The 22,238-nt window shown below is 43.4% G+C and overlaps 1 protein-coding gene across 2 annotated transcripts in view; it reads right to left on the bottom strand.

The window, feature by feature from the left end:
- The window catches only part of COL4A2 (collagen type IV alpha 2 chain), a 149,359-nt gene that overhangs the window by 22,457 nt on the left and 104,664 nt on the right, over positions 1 to 22,238 (bottom strand). For both annotated transcript variants that reach the window (XM_075090759.1, XM_075090769.1), the window contains exons 16-29: positions 22,192 to 22,236; positions 19,909 to 19,962; positions 19,579 to 19,645; positions 18,059 to 18,160; positions 17,498 to 17,653; positions 11,114 to 11,206; positions 10,652 to 10,818; positions 8,192 to 8,264; positions 8,003 to 8,109; positions 6,635 to 6,836; positions 6,305 to 6,364; positions 5,475 to 5,537; positions 1,864 to 1,971; positions 212 to 433 (exon numbers count right to left, since the gene is read on the bottom strand). In XM_075090759.1, coding sequence (XP_074946860.1) covers positions 212 to 433; positions 1,864 to 1,971; positions 5,475 to 5,537; positions 6,305 to 6,364; positions 6,635 to 6,836; positions 8,003 to 8,109; positions 8,192 to 8,264; positions 10,652 to 10,818; positions 11,114 to 11,206; positions 17,498 to 17,653; positions 18,059 to 18,160; positions 19,579 to 19,645; positions 19,909 to 19,962; positions 22,192 to 22,236 — 1,519 coding nt within the window. The remainder of the gene's footprint in view (positions 1 to 211; positions 434 to 1,863; positions 1,972 to 5,474; positions 5,538 to 6,304; positions 6,365 to 6,634; positions 6,837 to 8,002; positions 8,110 to 8,191; positions 8,265 to 10,651; positions 10,819 to 11,113; positions 11,207 to 17,497; positions 17,654 to 18,058; positions 18,161 to 19,578; positions 19,646 to 19,908; positions 19,963 to 22,191; positions 22,237 to 22,238) is intronic.

The following is a 22,238-nucleotide window of genomic DNA, read 5'->3' as shown; positions in this document are numbered from 1 at the left end:
TCCAGAGGGTGTTTGATGAGCCAGACATATGGTAACAGTTGAGGTAGATGGGGAAGTGATGGGAGGTCATCAGGCACTGGGATTTGATGCTGGGGTCATCAGTACCTCCAGTATCCTAACGTGGTCTCTTACTACTCTCACATCTCTATAATTTGGCTACCTTTATATCACACTCTTACTCAAACATTTCTTTATTTGAAGTAGCTGTTACCTCTAATTCCCGGTAGTCCTTGATCTCCTGGCATGCCTTTCAACCCCGGGAAGCCAGGGAGCCCGACATCCCCTGGGGAACCTGGTACTGCTTCTAAAACTTCACCAGGAAAGCCCTTGGGTCCTGCCGCTCCTGGAGCACCGGATTTTCCTGTAAGGCCTGGGTGTCCCTGCAGTCCAGGTAGACCGTTCGGGCCCCTGTCTCCTCTAGGCCCAGTAAAACCTATAAATAGAACAGGGACTAGGCATCACAGGGTTCACTACAAATACTGGAGTTCAAATGCTAGATACATCATCATAACACCTTTTATATTACTGTAATTTCCTTTAGTTCTCATCAGAAACCTGTAGAAACAAACAAAGTGTTATATAGATGTTTTTAAGCAACACAGCATTTATAAGAACGTTTGACCAAATGTGGAAATTGGCAGAACTTACAAGTGACCCCTCAGGATACCTAGTGCCTGGCTGATAAAAGATCCACAGCTCCAAGCACAGTTACTTCTGTACAACTACTTTGACACGGCTATTGCAGCGTTTTATAAACATCTTATTCTGTAAGGGCAAAAAAACCAATTCCTGTACACAAAAACCTGGTTTGATATGCAGCAGCGGTTAAGACATTTCAGTGAGTCAAATTTGAAAAAAATAAATGAGTGAACGCGTATTAGTAAACTGGAAAGACCTGGGGGAGTTGCCCAGATGGGTCATTGCTGTTGTTCCCCACCCATCTCAAGGGGCCAACACCAATCGCTTCAGGCTCTTGATGAAGAAGCGCCACCATGCCTGTACTCCACCCTGTAGGTGAATGCTGGGAGAGCACAAGCCCCCATTACCACAAATGACTGGGGAAAGGCTTCTTGTAGGCTGGGAAACTGGACTTGGACTGGAAGGTAAGTCCAAGCGCTGGTGAAAGACAGTATGGAAGACTGCGGTAAATTGGTCTGAGTGCTGACCACCCTGTGGCCTGGGAGCTATACAGTATGGGAGCCCTAATTTAGCACATAGAGCGCTCTGCAGAGCTTAGCAGGGGAAATACAGGACCATGGTTCTGCCCTACGATGCAATTAATTGATGTGTCTTGGACATCCTGGAACCTCTGCAAAGATACAGAAGCCCTGGGGTTTAATGTGTACCTATTACAGACTAGCATAAAATACAACAGGCACTGAACGCTTGCAAACACTGTTTTGAAACACAGCTGCCTATGGGCAAGGTGAGTAGTTAGTACTCTGCCTTTGATATGTCCAGTATAGTTTACACTAATGATGGAAAGAGTTACATAAAAATACTAATACCAGTATTTTCTTCCTTTCTGCATCATCCTTCTGAGTATATTCCATTTGGAATCTGAAATATCTCGTTACTGAATTTCTTTATTTCTATGTGAGCTTCATGAATTTTTACTGTCATATTTATAATTTTGCACTATAAAGCAGATTCTAAAAGGTTGGTACCTGTTACTTCTCATCATTGCAAAAGTAGCAGGAAATCCTTTTAGATTTGAAAAGTACCAGTTTTGTATAATGGTTTAGTGTTTGGACGTGGAATGGAAGATAAGAGAAAATGTATCTGGAATCAAGTTTTTATGTTTCAGTGACTGCAGTAAAGAGGTCAAAAGTATATAAAGAACAACTAATTACTTCAACGTACCTGGAGGACCTGTGAATCCTTCCCGACCTGGGTCGCCTTGTGTACCATTTAGCCCTGGGTATCCCATTGGACCTGGATCACCCGGAAATCCTCTTGCACCTTTTGCACCTAAATTACATAAAAGTAGCAAAGTGTGGTTTGAACAAACAAAACAGAAATGTGCATAGAATGTAAGAAAAGGTAGTGGTAAATATAATCGTGATGCATTTCCGGATGCAAAGATGAAACACTTTTTTTAAAATTTAATGGGAATATACTGTAGCTTTTTAGCAGTATTCAAGATCTCAAGACATGGACCAAAAATCTAGGCTAAATGCTCTTACAAAAATGGATTAATCTGACTTAAAGACTAATGATATGAAGGCTACTAGTCTCACAGACTTTTGGAGACTTTTAACGTTTTGTAAATTACGGCTTTTAGCTTAAGGTCAAAAGACAATGTCAAAGAAGAACGCTCAGCAGAAACCGGCACAGATGAGATGCTGTAGGAGGAACAAATTTTTCCCCTCCCTGCTAAACTGATCACAGAACAAGATCAGACTGTTTTAGATAATCATGAAACAGAAATCTAAGGCTAAACGTTAGATCTAATCATCCTAGAAACTGAATACAAATTGACTACTCTACTGAATATATTTGTAACAGTACAGGTCTATAGCTTTGGTAGTAAAAGAAGGGCTGTGCCCTGAAAAAGTGTTCCTCCGGCATTGAACCCATGTTCATACTGAGGTTTCTGCTAACAGGTAAAATGAGACCTCACTTCCTTGTGATGTAGTATTTGACATTTGGGTAAGGGCAAATATTACTGTTTCTTAACATCTCACAACCTGCAAGCATTTTGTAGGATTCTTTTGTTAAGTTTATAAAATTACATTACTTTTTTTTTTCCACCCATGCAATAGTTTTATTACATGAGTCTCATCAATTCATTGTATTCCAAGATCAAGATTTCTTTGAAAATAATTCCTATGGAATGCTTTGTTTCCCTACCCGCCCCAGCTCCTTGAACTCTTTGAGTTCCCAGCTCAGGCTTCAAGGTCAACAACATGCTTTAACATTTTAAGTGTTGTTGCTTATCATCACCATAAATTAGAACTAATTTATTTATTACACTGAAAGCAAGTTTCTCTCTACCTCTAACTATGACAACCAAGGAAAATATCACTTGAATTTTGATGCTTTTTTCCACTTTAGTTTTCTGAATTTCCATTATTTAACCATGATTTTTTGCAGTTTTAGCTGTTTGTTTGTTTGGTTGGTTTTTTTTGTGAAGGGGAGAAAGAAACCTTTAAAAAGACCACAAATAAGGTGCATGTAAACACCCAATGCAGCGTGAATTGGGAAATACCATTTTCCCAGTACAGGACTATTGTTCTCTCCCTTGTATGAACAATAACTTCTCAGAAAGCAATTAAAAGGAAAAAAAACCTAGACTTTCAGGTCTCAATGAAAAAATCTCATGTGCATCTTGATCTTGTATCCCATCTGTAATAACTGACTTTCACTCATTCTGTTCAGTATTGCACTAATTAAGAAGCTATGTTAGAGAAAGAAGGTGGCAGATGGAGGATGCAACCACTGCTTACCACATATTTCAGTAACTGATTATGCAATGTTAGCTGGTGTTAACATGTTGTGCCAAACAGTAGGAAGAAAAAGGTTTCAGTTTAGACCATTGTTTAGTTTACAAGTGCTTTGGATGTACGTTTGAAACAGAAAACAACTTAAACATTTTATTCAATAATAACCACATAGGTCTTGAGACTACTGAATAACCAGGATGTAACTTAAGGTGGGCTGTGTATGTTGCCAGGGATTTCAAAGGAACACAAGGACATGAGGGTGTGAGACTATAAAGATGACTCCTTGTTTGATATACTGGGTGCCAACAGCACCTAGGACACTGGGAGACTTGATTGTCTACAGCAGAGCACCATCCTCGCTGAAACCTTGTGGACAAAACCACATCACTCTAAGTAGACAATGAAAATAGTGTAAAGGACGTGTTGGTGCTTTTGTGTCAGTCCAGAGAATGTGGGTAGGAATGATGCTCCAGAAAACTTTATTGACACAGCTATGGCAACAAGAAGCGGTGAAAAGTAGTAAAATGTGTCCTGTTCCTCTTGGGTTTCCAGCTCCAGAACTGCCTCAAGTTGAACGGCGGCTACAAACAGCTCTGCACTGGGCTCTGCATGGGGCCTTTTCCCGTTTTTGGAGGGAAGGGATGCAAAACAAATCTTAAAAGTACTAAAACATATAAGCTAACAAAGACAGAGGAAGAACTGTTATAGAGCTAACCAAGAGTACAAAAGACAAAACACACGAAAATAGTGTCACTTGTGTTACAGAAGTCTTACAGCTAGGACTTAAATCTGACTGCAGCTGCTGAAAGAAAAACCTTGGAGCTCATATGAATGAAAAAAAAAAAAATCTCAATACTCAGAAAAAAATTGCAAAGATGGCAAAGAAAATAACCTTCAGAGGCATTTATCCTAACAACAAACTAAGGCATTAGGACTAAGGAAACATAGGTCAGAGATATACATCTTCTTTCGGCAAAGATAAAATGTTCCCTTTTAAGATCCATTAGTCTGTGATAAATCAATCCATCAATCCATGCATAATAAACCTTGTGCTGGGGAAAAAAATAAAAGCTTGACCTTAAAATTTATAGTCCAGATCTCTGACCTTGGTGAAAGTGCATCAAGAATTTTTCACTTCCCAAACTCAGAAGGACCCAGTTATGTTTTTTGTCAGTACCTTTACCAGTTGGTGATGAGAAGGATTTACTGAAAAACAGCTTTATTGCTTAGGCTGCAAGTACATAAGCTTATAGGAACTACCAGTGCTGATTAGAGGTTCTTTCTTGAAGGTCAGTTCTTACGACCACTCAGCACACCTTGTCCGTGCTTCTCTCTATTCCACCTCACACAGTCCTTCATGCCCTGTACCCACTTCCTCTTCCTGTTCCTTTTGGAAAGAGGTGGGGAACCCTCTGTGCTGGGAAGGCCCAGGATCACCAGATGGCCTCTCTGTGCTAGGGTGGACCAGCTCTGTGAGGAAGGCATGTGTGGCCACAGACAGCACAACTGCGTTGCGTCAGACAACCTGGCCCGTTACACCAAGCTGTGTTAGAGACTTTAGGCTCACACTTGCTGAAGATGCTCTGTATATCACACAAGGAGGAATAGTAAGAAGGACCTGCCACAGTCCTCCATTGCAACCTTTTATCACCCTGCTCTCAGAGGACAGGATTTTCTTTGTGAGGTGTCCAGTCAGCTCTAAGACACCTCAGTATACTGTCTACCAATAAATTTGTAGACTCTCTGTATACTCTCACTTACTTGCATGTGGAGAATAGCAAATGGGCTGTCCTTTCTGTCTTCTGTTTCGTGGCTGACACTCGTTAGCAAAGGCAGAACTAGCTCAGGAACGGTGCAGCCACCTGGGCTGCACGCTGTTTAGATCTCTCTGCTGGCTTCAAGTTAATGCTGTCCTCCATTGTCATTTCTAGAACTCACTGCCTGCTAAGGCCCAACTTTAATTGGTCTGGCAAGGTCTCCCTCAAAATGTAGTATATGTGAGAAACAAAGGTGAAGGCAAAATATTACCTGTGGCTCCTGGCAGTCCTGGTTTGCCTTGGGATCCCTTTGGTGGCCTCACACAGCCCGCACCTGCAAACAAAGAGGGTTAGTCGCACCATACATGCTCATATGCTGCCTCTCATCAGCTCTGCACCTGCAGTTGAGACAACATTAAAGCAGGTGAATGAAATTAACAAGAAAAACCCTAATTTTAAAAAAAGTTTCATTCTTCATAAAATAAAAATATTGGTCATGGGTGGTGTTTTTGCAGGAGCACTCAAGCTGAGCTCCACCCTGCTCTTCTACCTATTTTACAGGGGCTATGGTGGCTGCTCCAGTTAGACCAACACAGGAAGGGTAGTCCAACTTCATGGATGACTATATTTTTCAGAATAAGAGAGAGACTTTGTTTCCCTGTGGGCAATTTATACCCCTGAAGCAATGAAGTCAACTTTTGGTACAAATGAAGGGTTTTTTTGTTTATATGCCCAATTGCACTGAAAATCTTCAATGTTCTTTAAAAAAAGTTGCTTAAATTTTCTTGGGCACCTAATTTCTGGGACTGTTGTTATAAATTGCATGCTAATCATTATTTTGTCACAATAAACATGCAGGAGCAATGAAGTAAATAATTTCTGAATTGTAGAGCTAAAACTGCAACAATTTTAGAATATGTTCAATTTGAATAAATTACTTTAGGGCTATGTACAGTATATGCATGGTTATTTGTGACCTGAAGTTCAAATGGTTTTCAATCAACAGCATCCAAAGCAGTCATCAGAAAAAAAGTATCAAGCCATAGGAGCAGCATAAGACTGAATATTAAAATAAATTCAAGCCATTTGTATGTACAGTACCCGACCAGTTTGGCTCCGTTCCATCTCCTCTAGAAAAGTCTTCAATGACCTGCCCACAGTCTATGAGCAAAGAACAGGAAAAGACAGTTATTATTTAAAAGAGAAAAATTATAAAATGCTCTCGATTCTAACCAAAAAGTCCTTTACAACACTAGATAATGTATTCTCTTATGTATTATTCATACATAAACCAGAAACTATTTGCTGTAACGTACCCCACATAACCCCTCACCAAATGCTACCTTTTCAACAGCGTGCTGTACAGTTGCTGCACACAATTCAGTAATGATCTCCCATGGTTTTGATGTAAGACAGAGTGATGTCTCTTACCTAGCTGGCCAGGATCTCCTGGCAGACCAGGCAGACCTGGAGGTCCTGGGCTTCCATCTTGTCCACGGTCACCTGGAAGACCCCGGTACCCTTTTGGACCACTAAATCCTTCACCTGGTGGGCCTGGTTCTCCTGGAAAGCCTTTTGGGCCTAATTCACCTGGATAACCAGGATCGCCAGGCAGACCTCTGATACCATCGCCCTGTGGGAAGTGAACGGAGCTCGTCACTCCTTACTTTGCTGAGAAACAAACAAAACTCGAACAGTTGAACTACTCTCATGAATAACATCTTATAGGCAGTAACTCCTCATGTGTTGCATCCCAGCTTTTTAAATCAACATTGCAAACAAAAGAAATAATCTGACTTTAATTTAGATGCCATGGCAGAAAAGGCACAAGAGAAGCACTCTTAGAGGGAGCATTCCCCTAAAAATGCTGGCCCATGAATGGCACTTGGGCAATATGAATCACTGCTGTGGAGACCAGTGCCGTTTCTGAAAAGCTGCAAGTGGGTTTTGGGGAAACCACATGCATTGCTTGAGATATTCTGCTATGGCATTTACTTCTGAGACCTTGAGAAAAGCTGACATAAAACTGTGCCCAAATGAGCGTATTTTTTTTCTTTGTTTATTCCTCTAGTAATATACCTACACTATTGAGTCAACATCTTACAAACATCACTAGAAAATGCTTCCACCTTCAGAAGTAATATAAAGTACCACCTTTACTGGTAGTAAAAAGCACTGTGGTCCAGATTGGACAATATGGCTCTGGTCCATCTTCAAATATGATGTAAGAGCATCCCAGTGGTCCAAAACAGCATTTAGATGGGTAAGATGAATTCCCCTTGCAAGGTATTTAACTTTTCCTTTTCCTACAGAAGGTGCTTAGAAAACAAACTAAGACTACATGTCTAACTTCTACATGGATGGAGTTAGTTAGGTGAGGTGCTATCAAGCATATGTGTGATGACACTACCTACATTTTGAGGACATAAGATTGTAGCAAATTTTGCTTTTCTTTAACTCAGATGTAACAATACTGTTGAAGTTCAGTTACACAGAATTTTAGACAATGCTAGAAGGAGTCACTAATAAACCACTAATTATAACAAACCAGTAGCAACCAGTAATAACAGGCTGGCCTAAGTGGGTTATACACTACTACTTAGTTGTTTAAATAAAAGTGAAAGATTGTTCTAAAAACCCTGGAGTAAACCTGATGTTTAATATATCAATAACCAGCAAAGCCAGTCCAGTTGGGCATCATTATCTGTAAGAGGATAGCCTCATGATCACAACCCCTCAGAATTAAATGCATTAGTAACTGAGAACGGTGGGATTGATTTAGCTGTATTTGCTACTTACTGGAAGGCCAGGCTGTCCTGGTAAACCGTCTAATCCATCTCTGCCTGGGAAACCATCTTCACCTCTGATACCAGGCAGCCCGGGATCTCCTCGGATTCCTTTGGTGCCTAAAGAAGACCTCTCATTGTGAGACCAACCTCTCATGAAAGGTATATAGCAAAATACACGTGGTATGAATTTTTACTCTACCTTTAGTTGTTATGTGGAAAGAATCTCCCTTTTCTCCTTTTGGTCCAGGAGACCCATCTTGACCTGGAAATCCCTGGTGTTACATATATTGAAAATAAAAAAAAGAAACAGAACCACTTAAGAAATAAGTATCAAGATTTGCATTTCCACTGCCCTGCTTAAAAAAGTGTCTCCTTAAATTTTACTGCTTTCATGTTACTTTCTGTGAATGATTTCCTCTTCAGTAATCCTATTCTTGTGCCCAATTCTTTATTAATATGCTCTAACTAGGACCAAGGTCTATGTGGCATGGTAGGGGAGCTTCTGCATGGGGATGGCAGTGGGAGAACTGTGTCCTTCCATGAGCTGAAGTCCTTTGGATGACCGCAGCTGCAGAACTTCATTGGAGAATACATGGTAAATTACTCAGGGTTAGCCACTAAAGAAGATGCTGTAGCTCTGGCACTATGGAAACAAAACTCAGGGTTATACTGACCCACAATTCCTCCTGCCCACCACTACAAAAGAGGAGAGCCTTATAACTGGAAGTAGATTGTGACTCACAACACCGTTGTGGGGCTTAAGAGTAGCATTGTCTTCATTTACCAGAGACAAGAACTTGGGCACAGAGTGACTAAATGACCTGCCCAAACCACAGACCTGCGGAAAGGTTTTGATTAGAAGGGAGAGCTGGTGGTCCCCGGTCCAACCCAGCACTTGGATCTAGATCAGGCTGCTCGGGGCCTTGCCTAGTCAAGCTTTGAAAATCTCCAAGGAGGGAGATTTCCTCTCTTGCAAAGGCAAACTGTAGTGAAGCCGAAGACCAGTCTCTGGCATTCCTGATCCCTTGGCATAATGCTGAATCCTCGTCCTGAACAATCCACCTGAAAATGGTATTGCTAGCTTCTGACCAAGAGCCTTGCAATCATGGGACCAAACCCATGCTAGGTGCCAAGGCCCAGACTCATTTACCATTGACTATTTTATGCCAGTTAGCTTTAGTTCTGAATAATTACATTCATGATCACTAAAATATAAGCCACGCATGTTAGGTTTTCCCTAGCCTCCTCTTACTGAATTCCAGGGCAGATACTGATGTATTTACTTTTTAAAATACTCCTGTGCCATACATTATTTAAAAGGGCATCTTTTGCATCACTGCCTTTTACTGACATTCTCCAAGATTTTCTTGGGTGAAAAACACGTATGAAAACTGTATCTCAGCTGCAGGTCATCTCAACAATACAGGTTCACACTTCTGTAAGTCTAAAGGGGAAGATCAGATTTAAGTACATGGATCCTGCTTTACCCAGGCCATATTTTCAAACTGTATTTTAATGGTCAGTGAAGCCACATCTATACACCACAGTAAAGATGTTTCTTTTGCACGTTGCTTTTTTATTTTTTTTTAATTACTTCTGGAAAGCAGAAATTTTCATTAAAGTATTTTGAATTTTCAGTTAAAACATATCTTTTTTTCCTGCTTTTTTTTTTTGACAGCCACAATCAAGTAAAATTTATTTTATTTTAATTCTAAAAAATCCCAAACTTAAGGTAGTTGTGAGTCAGTTCGTTTTTTCAATGTTCAGAAAAGCCTAAAGCACTAACTGAAAACATTATGTTTGTTCTGACATCTTTGCATAAACAAAATCAGTTTTGGGTCAGCTTTACAAAAATTTTATTCTACAATCTTGAGAGAGATGACTTCCTGAAGTCAGTCCTGACTGCGGGGAACCATGATGCAGTTGGCATACCACATAGTACAGCACCTTTAAGTGTAACTAACAAGTAAGCAATTACAAGCAAAACCCTTTTCTCAGTGTTATTGAATGGTGTTTTTTAGGAAGACTTAATGTATTGTAAAAAAGGACCTTACATTTCATCAGTTTGGCATATGCATCTTATTAGCATCAACCTTAAGTTATTACTGGAATTGTTACCCTTCTAGAAGGTCAGATCATACTCAGTACTACAGCTGCTTGAAAGGGTTCTGCTGAAACAGCTTTGTTTAAATGGAAAGTAGACTCTGGATTATGTAGCAATCTTCCACTCTTCCCAAAATATCCTGTTTTCACCTCTATCCTAGCAATTTTTGGCTTTCAGTGTTTTGTAGATATCAATCTGAAAGCTATTGAAGTGGTACAGAAACAAAGAAAGAAACCATCATAAAAGAAATTAGTAGAATCATTAAGGTTGGAAAAGACCAGCCTAGGACCAAGTCCAACCGTCAACCCAACACCACCATGTGTCCTGAACCATGCCCTGAAGTGCCACGTCTATATGTTTTCTGAACACCTCCAGGGATGGTGACTCTACCACCTCTCTGGGCAGCCTCTTCCAATGCCTGACCACTCTTGCAGTGAAGAAATCTTTTCCTAGAAATTGTACTTTTCATCATTTTTCCATGGAGAATAGCCTGTTTGTTTTTTTTTTTTTCTAGTAGGTATATAAAACTATGCAATAAAAAACCAAGTATCTCACTTTTGCTCCAGAGTAGCCAGGAATACCATGTGGTCCTTGATCACCAGGTTCTCCTTTCCTCCCAGGCTGGCCAGGGGCTCCTGGAAAGCCAGGAGGGCCAGGGTGGCCAGTAGAGCCCCTTCTGATTTCATCACCCACAAGGCATTTACTGCAATCCCCTTCTTCGCCTAAGGAAAGGATTGGGAAAAGAAGAATGCTCTGTCACAACAAATAGACGTTCAGCTGTATCCATTTTATATATAGACTTGAGAATACTTGAGTAGTTTCGCAAATACTTGAGAAAAGTACTTTTTTTTTTTCTTACAAGAAGCTAACACAATGTTCCCTTGTTGTGTTAGCCCCAGATCAAATTCTTTGGTCTCCAAGCATGTCATAGTTCAATAAACTGAGACTGAATAAAATAAAAAGCTTTACACAACGCATAACAGCAGATCATCTACTGAGTTATCTGTTATAACCTACCTTTAGGTCCTTTTTGTCCTCTTGGCCCAGGGAAACCTTGTATGCCAAGTCTACCTGGTGTCCCCTCCTGTCCTTTTAACCCAAAGAGAGAACCTAGAAGTTTAATGAAATAAAAACATAAATTAGTCTACTCTAGATTTACTTTTCTTCTCTTTCTTCCCTATTCCTTTGAGCTGCTCTGCATCTGCCCTTTTCTGTTTCCCCTAATGACATCTAGTGTCTAACCCAGCCTATTGTTGTCTACCCCCTGCTCTCTTCCTCTCCTTGTCACAGCTTCCCACACCTATTCTCAGTAACTTCCATCTGCTGTGGCAGATGATCCTTGCTGTTCTTTGCTCTCCCTCACCCTGAATTCCTTTGGTCCTATGCTGGTTTTGGCTGAGAAAGAGTTAATTCTCATCAGTGTAGCACCTGTAGCAGTCAGGGACCTTTCCAGCTTCCCATGCTCTGCCATGTGGGCAAGAGGCCGAGAGGGGAGGGGCCACAGCCAAGACAGCTGACCCCAACTGGCTCATGGGATGTTCATTCCATACCATGTGATGCCATGACCAGTATATTAACTGGGGCAGTTGGGGGGGGTGGGGGGGTGGTTGCAGCTCAGGGACTGGTGGTGTTGGGGTTGGCTGTGTTACTTGTGGTTTGTTTGGGTTGTTCATTCCCCCACCCTCAGGTTTGACGCTTCTCTCGTTGTTTTCCTTTCCATTGCATTATTGTTGTTGTTGTTATTGCTTTATTTTAATTATTAAACTGTTCTCATCTCAACCCATGGGCTTTACCCTTCTGATTCTCTCCCCCATCCCACCGGTGGGGGAGTGAGCAAGTGGCTGTGTGGGGCTGAGCTGCCGGCTAAACCACAACAGTCTCTTTTGGTGCCCAACGTGGGGCTCAGAGGGTTTGAGATAATAATAGCTGCTGGTCACAGCACCCTGTTCTTGTTTTTGCAGTTCGTGTTAAAAATTCGTGTTGGTTTGCTTAGTTTGATGTGTTCTGCCCTGATTAGTGATGTTTTGCCTAAGACATTTGTTATGCAAACACTGGTTTTCAGCTTTATCTGATATTTGGGGTTTTTGCTGGAGCTGTTACTGTACCTTGGATACCACCTTATTGAGGCAATTAGCAATTATACCTCCTCCTCTGAGAGATTTTTAGATGGAGGAAATACAGAATGGTATCTTTGCAACTTTCTTCTATGATGTCTCCACCTTTATTGCTTAATAGTTATGAGTGGCAGGGCATGTGGGATAGCATGGGCAAATACCTAGGGCAGTGGTCACCCCCAGTGTTTTGGAGCTTTAACCCTGAACAAGTGAAGAATCCTGAAAAACTAGTTGAATATTTGGAGAAAGCATGTTGTTACGCTGGGAACTCCAGAGAGACACAGATAACTGCAAGGTGCTGGGGCCTGGCCCACGTGCACCGAGCCCCGTTCAACAGTATTCAGTGCTCCCAAGGGGAAGAGAAGGTCTCTGCATTGAAAGACAAAGTGACAGGCACTGTGGTCACGCCAACCCTGACGACAGTCACTGTGGCCACTCAAACCCCTAGGACAAGCACGATGGCTACTCAAACCCCCACAATAGGCACTGGAGCTGAATCAGAGAATCAACACCATGCCAGTATCAGTTGCCCCCATACACAAGAAGAAATCTTGGAAGTAAAACTCAACTCATTTAGAAAGCAATGATGAAGAAGCAGGGCTGTCACGAGGTGAGGAAGAGGAAGAACTTGTACAAGAAATGGAAACTACCTGATCCCTGTCCTTGAGTGAGTTGTGAGACATGAGAAAAGATTTCGTCCATCGTTCAGGTGAGCACATTGTCACCTGGCTGCTCCGATGCTGGGATAAGGGGGCCAGTAGCCTGGAATTAGAGGGGAAGGAAGCCAAACAACTGGGATCCTTCTCTAGGGAAGGGGGCATTGACAAAGCAATTGGAAAAGGAACACAAGCCCCCAGCCTCTGGAGGCGACTCCTGTCTGGAGTGAAGGAAAGGTAAACCTTCAAGGAAGATGTTACATATTGCCTAGGAAAATGGACAACCATGGAGAAAGGTATCCAGTATCTAAGGGAATTAGTTGTGCTTGGGGTGATTTACAGTGACCTGGATGATCAACAGTCATCCAAAGATCCAGATGAAGCCCAGTGCACATGAGCCATGTGGCGGAAGTTTGCATGGAGTGCACCATCCTCATATGCAAACTCATTGGCAGTAATGTCCTGGAGAGATGACGAGGCACCAATGGTGGCAGAGGTGATTGATAGTCTCTGAAATTATGAAGCAAATATTTCTTCCTCCCTCATCTCAGCTATGGAGAAACTGTCCTGTGAGGTTCAGCAACTCAAAGAAGATATGTCCTACTCCCCACCTCTACAGAGCAGTGTCTCAGCTGTTAGGAATAAGCGTCCTTTTGCTCAAAGGAGAGGATACAAATCACAGGCCACCCTATGGTTCTGCCTGCATGACCACGGAGAGGACATGATGAGGTGGGATGGCAAGCCTACCTCGACCCTAGAGGCATGAGTGCGTGAGCTGCAAGAAAAAACTATCACTCAGGGAGGTTCTTCCAGGAAAGCTGCTGCTCCAGTTTCTAGTAAGCAATTCCCCAGACAGAGGAGTAGAAGCGCTGATTTTATTTCTGAGCTTAATAGAGAGACTCTTGATTCAGATTTACAGGAAGTGAGTTGTGACTGCCATGATCAGGACTAGAGGGGCCCTGCCTCCAGCCAGGTGGAGGAAAGGGATAACCGGGTTTATTGGACTGTGTGGATCTGATGGCCTGGCACATCAGACCCACAGGAATATAAAGCTCTAGTGGACACCACTGCACAGGGCACCCTAATGTCATCAAACTATATAGGGGCAGAACCCATCAGCATTGCTGGAGTGACAGGGGGATCCCAAGAGCTAACTGTATTGGAGGCCGAAGTGAGCCTAATTGGGAATGAGTGGCAAAAGCACCCCACTGTGACTGGCCCAGAGGCTCTGTGCGTCCTTGGGATAGACTACCTCAGGAGGGGGTATTTCAAGGACCCAAAAGGGTACAAGTGGGCTTTCGGTGTAGCTGCTTTGGAGACGGAGGAAATTAAACAGCTGTCTACCTTGCCTGGTCTCTCAAAGGACCCTTCTGTTGTGGGGTTGCTGAAGGTCAAAGAACAACAGGTGCCAATTGCCAACACAACAGTGCACTGGTGGCAATATTGCATCGACTGAGACTCCCTGATTCCCATCCATGAGCTCATTCACTGACTGGAGAGCCAAGGATTCATCATCAAGACTTGCTCACCATTTAACAGTCCCTTATGGCCCGTGTGGAAGTGTAATGGAGAGTGGAGGCTAACAGTAGACTATCGTGGCCTGAACAAAGTCACTCCGCCATTGAGTGCTGCTGTGCCGGACACGCTAGAACTTCAATACGAACTGGAGTCAAAGGCGGCCAAGTGGTATGCCACAACTGATATCGCTAATGCATTCTTCTCCATCCCTCTGGCAGCAGAGTGCAGGCCACAGTTTGCTTTTACTTGGAGGGGTGTCCAGGACACCTGGAATCGACTGCCCCAGGGGTGGAAACACAGTCCTACCATTTGCCATGGACTGATCCATAATGCACTGGAACAGGGAGGAGCTCCGGAACATCTGTACTACATTGATGACATCATTGTGTGGGGCAACACAGCAATAGATGTTTTTGAGAAAGGGAAGAAAATAGCCCAAATCCTTCTGAAAGCTGGTTTTGCCATAAACCAAATTAAAGTTAAGGGACCCGCACAGGAGATCCAGTTCTTAGGAATCAAATGGCAAGATGGACATTGTCAGATCCCAACGGATTTGATCAACAGAATAGCAGCCATGTCCCCACCAACTAGTAAAAAGCAAACACAAGAATTTTTGGGCGTTGTGGGTTTTTGGAGAATGCATATTCCAAATTACAGTCTGATCATAAGCCCTCTCTGTCAAGTGACCCAGAAGAAGAACGATTTCAAATGGGGCCCTGAGCAACAGCAGGCCTTTGAACAGATTAAACGGGAGACAGTTCATGCAGTAGCCCTTGGGCCAGTCCAGGCAGGACAAGGTGTAAACAATGTGCTCTGCACTGCAGCCGGGGAGAATGGCCCTACCTGGAGCCTCTGGCAGAAAGCACCAGGCGAGCCAAAGTCGACCCCTGGGGTTTTGGAGTTGTGGATACAGAGGGTCTGAAGCCCGCTATACTCCAACTGAAAAAGAGATATTGGCAGCATATGAAGGGGTTTGAGCTGCTTCAGAAGTGGTTGGTATTGAAGGTTGCTCCTCCTGGCACCCGACTGCTGGTGCTGGGCTGGATGTTCAAAGGAGACGTCCCCTCTACGCATCATGCAACTGATGCTACGTGGAGCAAATGGGTTGCACTGATCACCCAAAGGTCTCGAACAGGAAACCCCTGTCGCCCAGGAATCTTGGAAGTGATCACGGACTGGCCAGAAGGCAAAGACTTTGGAATATCACCAGAGGAGGAGGTGACACGTGCTGAAGAAGCCCCACTGTATAACAAACTGCCAGAAGCAATACGCCCTGTTCACTGATGGGTCCTGTCGCCTTGTGGGAAAGCACCGGAGATGGAAGGCTGCTCTATGGAGTCCTACAGGGCAAGTCGCAGAAACTGCTGAAGGAGAAGGTGAATCGAGCCAGTTTGCAGAGGTAAAGACCATCCAGCTGGCATCAGACATCGCTGAACGGGAAAAGTGGCCAGTGCTCTGTCTCTGTACTGACTCCTGGATGGGGGCAAATGCCCTGTGGGGGTGGTTACAGCACTGGAAGGAGAACAACTGGCAGCACAGAGGCAAACCCATCTGGGCTGTCACATTGTGGCAAGATATTGCTGCCCGGGTAGAGAACCTGGTTGTAAAGGTACGTCATGTGGATGCTCACGTCCCCAAGAGTCGGGCCACTGAAGAACATCGAAACAACCAGCAGGTAGATCAGGCTGCTGAGATTGAAGTGGCTGAGGTGGATCTGGACTGGCAGCATAAGGGTGAATTATTTCTAGCTCGGTGGGCCCATGACACCTCAGGCCATCAAGGAAGAGATGTGACATACAGATGGGCTCGTGATCGAGGGGTGGACTTGACCATGGATTCTATTGCACAGGTTATCCGTGAATGTGAAATGTGCGGGTAAACAAGCAAAATGGGTAAAGCCTCTGTGGTATGGGGGACGATGGCTGAAATATAAATATGGGCAGGCCTGGCAGAGTGACTATATCACACTCCCACAGACCAGCCAAGGCAAGCGCCATGTGCTTACAATGGTGGAAGAAATGACCGGCTGGCTGGAAACATATCCCGTCCCCCACACCACTGCCCGGAACACTATCCTGAGTCTTAAAAAACAAGTCCTGTGGTGACATGGCACCCCAGATAGAATGGAGTCAGACAACGGGACTCACTTCTAAAATAGCCTCCTTTGGTTTTTCCTTTCCCTGGCCTGGGTTTCGTGCCTCTCTCATTGTCTTCCTTTCTGTTGCATTATTGTTGCTGTTGTTTTATTTTAATTATTAAACTGTTCTTATCTCAACCCACAAGCTTTACCCTTCTGATTCTCTTCCCCCATCCCACCGGTGGGGGAGTGAGTGAGCAGCTGTGTGGGGCTGAGTTGCTGGCTATACCACAACAGCTCCTCTCTCTTAGCACGATCTACTTTGCAGTGCCACAGACTGCCTGCTCTGGATCGCCTCCTGCACATCCTTTTCTCCACTCCTGCTCTTGCAATGCAGTGTGGTGCCTGTCACAGAGGCACAGCATGATTTCAGTCAGAAATGGCCTGGTACAACCCTCTGCTCAAAGCAGGGCCAACCTTAAAGTTACAGCAAGTTGCTCAGGGCTTCGTCCAGTTGAGTACTGAGTATCTCTGAAGATGGAGAGTCTACAACCTCTCTGGGCAACTTGTTCCAGTGTCTGATCACCCACATGGTGAAAAAGGTTTTTCCTAATATCCAAGCAGAAATTCCCCTGTTGCAGCTCGTGCTGTGGAGATGTGCTCCTTAGTGAAGCATCTGGTCCCACTTTCCCTATGATGTCCCAAGAAGTAGTGGAAGGTAGCAGTAAGGTTCCCCTTAGCTTTCTCTTCTCCAGGCTAAGGAAGAAATCCAGCTCTCTCAGACACTCCTTGAGCCTCATATCCCTTCCCCAGTCCAAAACAGACCTTTTCTTTCAGACGTTGCCAGGAATGTGTAAAACCATGCAAACCTTTCCTTCACTGATGAACATACAACACTTCTCCCTTGTGTGTCCTCCCTGACATCCATTTTGTTTCATTCCCTCAATCTACTTTCTCACTTTGCCTTGCCAAAGGTATCTTTAAAATAAGCAAAGATGTTCCTGTGAGTTCTCGTCATCTCTCTTTATGCACTTACCGGAGGGTCCAGTGGGACCAGGTGGACCACGGAGTCCTGGTGGGCCGTGCTTACCCGGAAACCCAGGCGGGCCTGCCTGATAAGCAGGAGATCCTAATTCACCTTTTTCACCTTTTGGTCCCATTTCTCCAGGTAAGCCTGGCTTATCCCCATCCGCTGAAACAGAACCAAGGAAGAAGTTCAGAACAATTTCTTAACATGCTGCTCAAAGAACTGTCATGTAGCAGAATGGAAAGTTCACGCAACTGCATCTAGCATGCAAGGAAAAATGAAGATATTTAGCCTAGAGCAAAGATGGTAACTGCACTTTTCACTTGAGCAAATCAATAGCAGTAACTGAAGCAAGGCTCTGCCATCATCTCTACTTCAGTTGTTCTGCCAGAGCCCCATCAAGGCTGAAGGAAAATGTTCCTCTCAGTTTTTGCCCCTACAGTTAGTTATCTAACACTCTGCACTGCATATTCCATGGTCTGCACATAGATTTCCCCCACCCTGACCCTATATCCATTAAAACTTGCTATAAAGTTAAGCTGTTGGCAAAATGTATTGCTGGGATATTACCATCAGAGAATCCAGGAAGACCAGGCAGACCACGATCTCCCTCTTCTCCTGTGTCTCCCTGTAGTCCAGTAACACCTGGAAGGCCTGGGTCACCTCTTGCACCTGAAAGGCATCCCCGGTTCCACAAAACACATGTTAGTGTGATGCTGTTTGTGACCCATAAATGTCAGCTTGTGATACACTGCAGATCACTCAATTCTTAAAAAGTAAAAATTAGGAACTTCAAAGGCTTCAGACTATTAGAATTTAAATAATTTCTTAAAGGTAGTTTCAGAAATGCAAAAACCTGCTACCACATGCTGCCTCAGTCTGAATAAAGAAATATATCTGAGAGATTTCTATAAAGCCTAAATACCTGGGAGCTGAGCATGGCCTGTGACAGGAATGGTGTGGAGCCACCAAGCCCAGGAAGGAGAATCTCCCTCATCTCTTACTAGTATGCCGCTAGAGCTACATTGCTCCTGGGAAGCACAGAAAACCATCTCTCCCCTCCTTTTCCTACAAGAAGTTGCCATTTTAACAGACGTATGATACATGAGCTTTCCTCTGGTCCCCAGTACCAAAAGCATCTGCCTGGGCCCAGCTATTGCCTGCAGAAAGTATTGTGCTCTTGTCAAAGGTCAAGGATACTAGAGGACATGTGTTGTGTTCAGCCCTCTGCCTGCTTCCTCCTCTCCCTACACAGTCTCTACAGCTCCTAAAAGCCTGGCAGCATATTCAGGGTGATTTGAACAATGTTTTGGGCCTCTTGCCCCCTTTCTCTGGGAGGAAGGGAACCATTCATTGTTAGACTCTCTGGCTTTCAACAAGACTAGTAAACTCCACAGTATGAGGGCACAGGCTGGGGCAATGGCATGTGATCATCCTTCCTCTTTGTTGGCACCTTCCCTGGAATAGTTTTGGCCTTGGCAAACTGGTATCATCTTCTATGTGTTTCTAGTCTGGCCAGCCAGAGCCACCACAGCTCTGCAGGACAGCTGACAGTGGGTGCTACAAGCCTAGTGGAAAGATCACAAAGGAAATTTGTCAATTTAAGAAAGGGGAAAAAAATCCTTTTCTATTCCTCAAGGCTTTTTTAATGTTTGGTTGTGTTTTTTTTGTTGTTGTTGTTGGTTCCGCCCCACCCCCTTTCTAAATATTAGATTGTAAGAATGGTCTCTGCTCCGCTGGCATTGCTGCACTTTATCCAGAGTCTCTGAAACAGGACGCAGAAGACAGACTCTCCCATTCTTCCTTTCACTGGACAGCAAAGTCACACGCTTTTTTGCTTGTTTCTTCTCTGTGGTCACAGTAATACATGCCTTTTGTAGGGCAATCCAGCTTAAGCAGGAGAGACAAAGAAGCCACCTGCCTGCAAGAAGGTGATTAGGGCACTCTCTTGGAAGGCAATTATACCTTCTGGAACAGTTAGCAAACCACAGTCTTTTAATGAGTCGAATTCTCAGAATTTCATGCTTTTAATCTATGTAGAAGGTAGTAAAATGCAGCTAAGATAAGCAATCTAAGCAAAAGAGATGTACCTTTCCTTGGGATGTGGGAAGGAAAATAGGAAACTGGTCCTGGAGGACCGATCTCGCCTGGCTCCCCCTGTTAACAGAAGTTGAAATATCACATCTAAGCACATTATGCTAGAGAATTTCTTTTCAAATGGAACAGTATGCCCATGAAACACAAAGAAACAAACTTTGAAAAGCACTGATGTGGCTTTTAAGAAATCTCAGAAATTTCAAGTTAACAAACCACATAACTGGTTCTACAGTGATGACAAACACAATTGTTATTACATGACAGAAAAGAAAGCAAAATCACATCTGGTTTATTGCTTCTAGTAAATGAAAGTAAAGCAGTACCTTGCTTCCCCTAGGACCATAGCCACCTGGTGAACCATCAATTCCTGGAAAACCCTGTAATACACATCAAAATGAGAGAATAAAATTATTTGCTCTGTAGCAGCTGGCTTCCTCCGATGTTAGCGTGAAAACCATGCAACAGAGCTGAGCTGTTTGTCTCCCTGAGGTGTAGTAATTTGGGTAATACCATTAAGTCTGCTTGTGTTTTGATGTTCTTGGATGACATCTTGGACCAAGCCTAACTCCCATCAAAGGTCAGAAGGACCTGCTGTAGCACAGGCTCTGTTGCCCCTGGCAGTGATGCAGATAGAAAGAGCACCTACACTCACATCATCCCATGGAGGCTGCAGGGTGGGGGAGGAGAAAGGGGCTCCCCTCCATGCCAGTTGACCCTGAGACACATGGGCCAGGCAGCCAGGACACACTAACCTGCTGTAAGAAGACTAAACGTGTCGTGAGTCATTACGAGTGGACATATTTTCACTGGAATGCAAACAGCGAGCAGCGAGATAGCACTGAAGTGCACAGGTTTGTTTTGCTGTTTTCCAGGTGACTGGAGCCTGTTTAACCGAAAAGGATGGATGTGGATGTCCTGGATGAATGAGGACCAGCCTTGAAGGCACCTATATCTAGCTCTCTCACCCTGGGCATGCCCACAACCCAGAGAATATTTTCCATCCCTACCCCAGCAAATGTTATAATATTTAAGATCCTGCCCACTTCAATTCTCTTAAAAGGTTTGAAATCCGAAGCACATGGATTAAAACACGTGGTAAAACATTGGTAGATCCTATCACACGAGAATGTATTTCAGCTGCTGGGGGTGCACAAAGTGCAGATTTCAGTGATGCACTTCAGTGATTCTCTCTTCTGTATGCTCTACTCGGCTCTTTGACAACTTTTGTTCTCTATAGAAAATGTTCATATGTACTGAAACCAGTAGATTTGTATAATGCACACTGTGTGGATTATTAGCCAGCTTTTTAAAAATTCAGCATCTCCCAAGTTTCCTCACAACTCCTACACAGAATTTGAATGTTAATAACCAGCTCTATAAGTCACTTAGGCAATTCTGAAGCACTACAAATACCACAGCTCTCAGCAAGGTCCCACAAACTGGACCACACACTTCAGAGACCTTTCCGTAATGGCAACTGTACATCACACCATCAGAAAAGGAGCCTCTTGTGTATCAGGTGTAATATCTCTTTACACTAGGTGGAGCTGGTGGTCTAAAAGTGAAGCAGCAGCTTCCTAATTAACTGTGGCTTCATCTATATGCAGGCAGAACTTAACCGTCTTTCTTAAGAATCAACTCAAAAATCAACAAAAAGGAGGTCGTTGTGAGCAGCACATCAAGTAGGCTGTCCCATCTCATACACAAGTTATACAGTGATACTCCATCCAAACCAATGTACCTTCTGCTAAAATTGTGGCTAACCCTCAGTAAGAGGAAGCCATTTCTGACTGGAGCATGAACTTATGCTAAGGTCAATCAGTGGGCTTCAATGGGTTTTGCATCAGCCTCTCCACGTACGTATTACTGATAGAGTATTCCCTCCTCACCATCAGGTTTTGTGATAGGACCAAATACCTGTGCAAATGTTATTTTTCATATTTCATGTACTTTCATGTCCTGTGTGTTTCATGTTATTATTGTTGTGCCTTGGTGGCAGGACAAATCCTTAAACAACTAAGGATGGAGAAGCATGGAAAAGTCATGCATCCCACAGCTATTTGAATACCTCATGGAAGTTATTTCTACTGCTGACTGAGGAAGCCTTTTTCTGAGACCAAACAAAAAGTATGAGCTCCTCTCTGTCTGACAGAATGTTATTTTAAATATTTGGGTGTGTTTCCTTGGGGACAGAGATTTAACTGGTATGTTTATCAGCTTCCTTTTCTTCTTCTTTTGTGATATTCAAGATAACCATACATCTCAACCACATCTGCAGAAAGCTATTCAAAGAAGTAAGTTTCTGCATGTAGGAAGAAAATTACAGAAATCATGGTCACAGTAGTGGGAATGAAAACGACACCTCCCTGTCGTGCTCTTAAAACATGCTAATGTTTTAAGCAAAACAGACTTTAATTATAGGGCTATTTTTTCCTCACTGATGAGAAAAATAACTGACCCAAAATTACAATGATGGATAAATCCAGATGATATTTGTTAGACTACAGCTGGTGTAATTACAGGCAGAATTTGTCCTCTACAGTTTACTTTTCTGACAGATTGTCTACCTATGTGTTAGAAACAACAGTCTTGTATGAAATACTCACTCTTTCTCCACTGAGTCCTGGAAAACCATTGATGCCAGGTAGTCCCT

The sequence above is a fragment of the Phalacrocorax aristotelis genome, chromosome 1, assembly GCF_949628215.1.
Source record: "Phalacrocorax aristotelis chromosome 1, bGulAri2.1, whole genome shotgun sequence".
Classification (NCBI taxonomy): Eukaryota; Metazoa; Chordata; class Aves; order Suliformes; family Phalacrocoracidae; genus Phalacrocorax; species Phalacrocorax aristotelis.
Note: the sequence above shows the minus strand (reverse complement) of the source record. Positions and strands in the feature narration are given on the sequence as shown.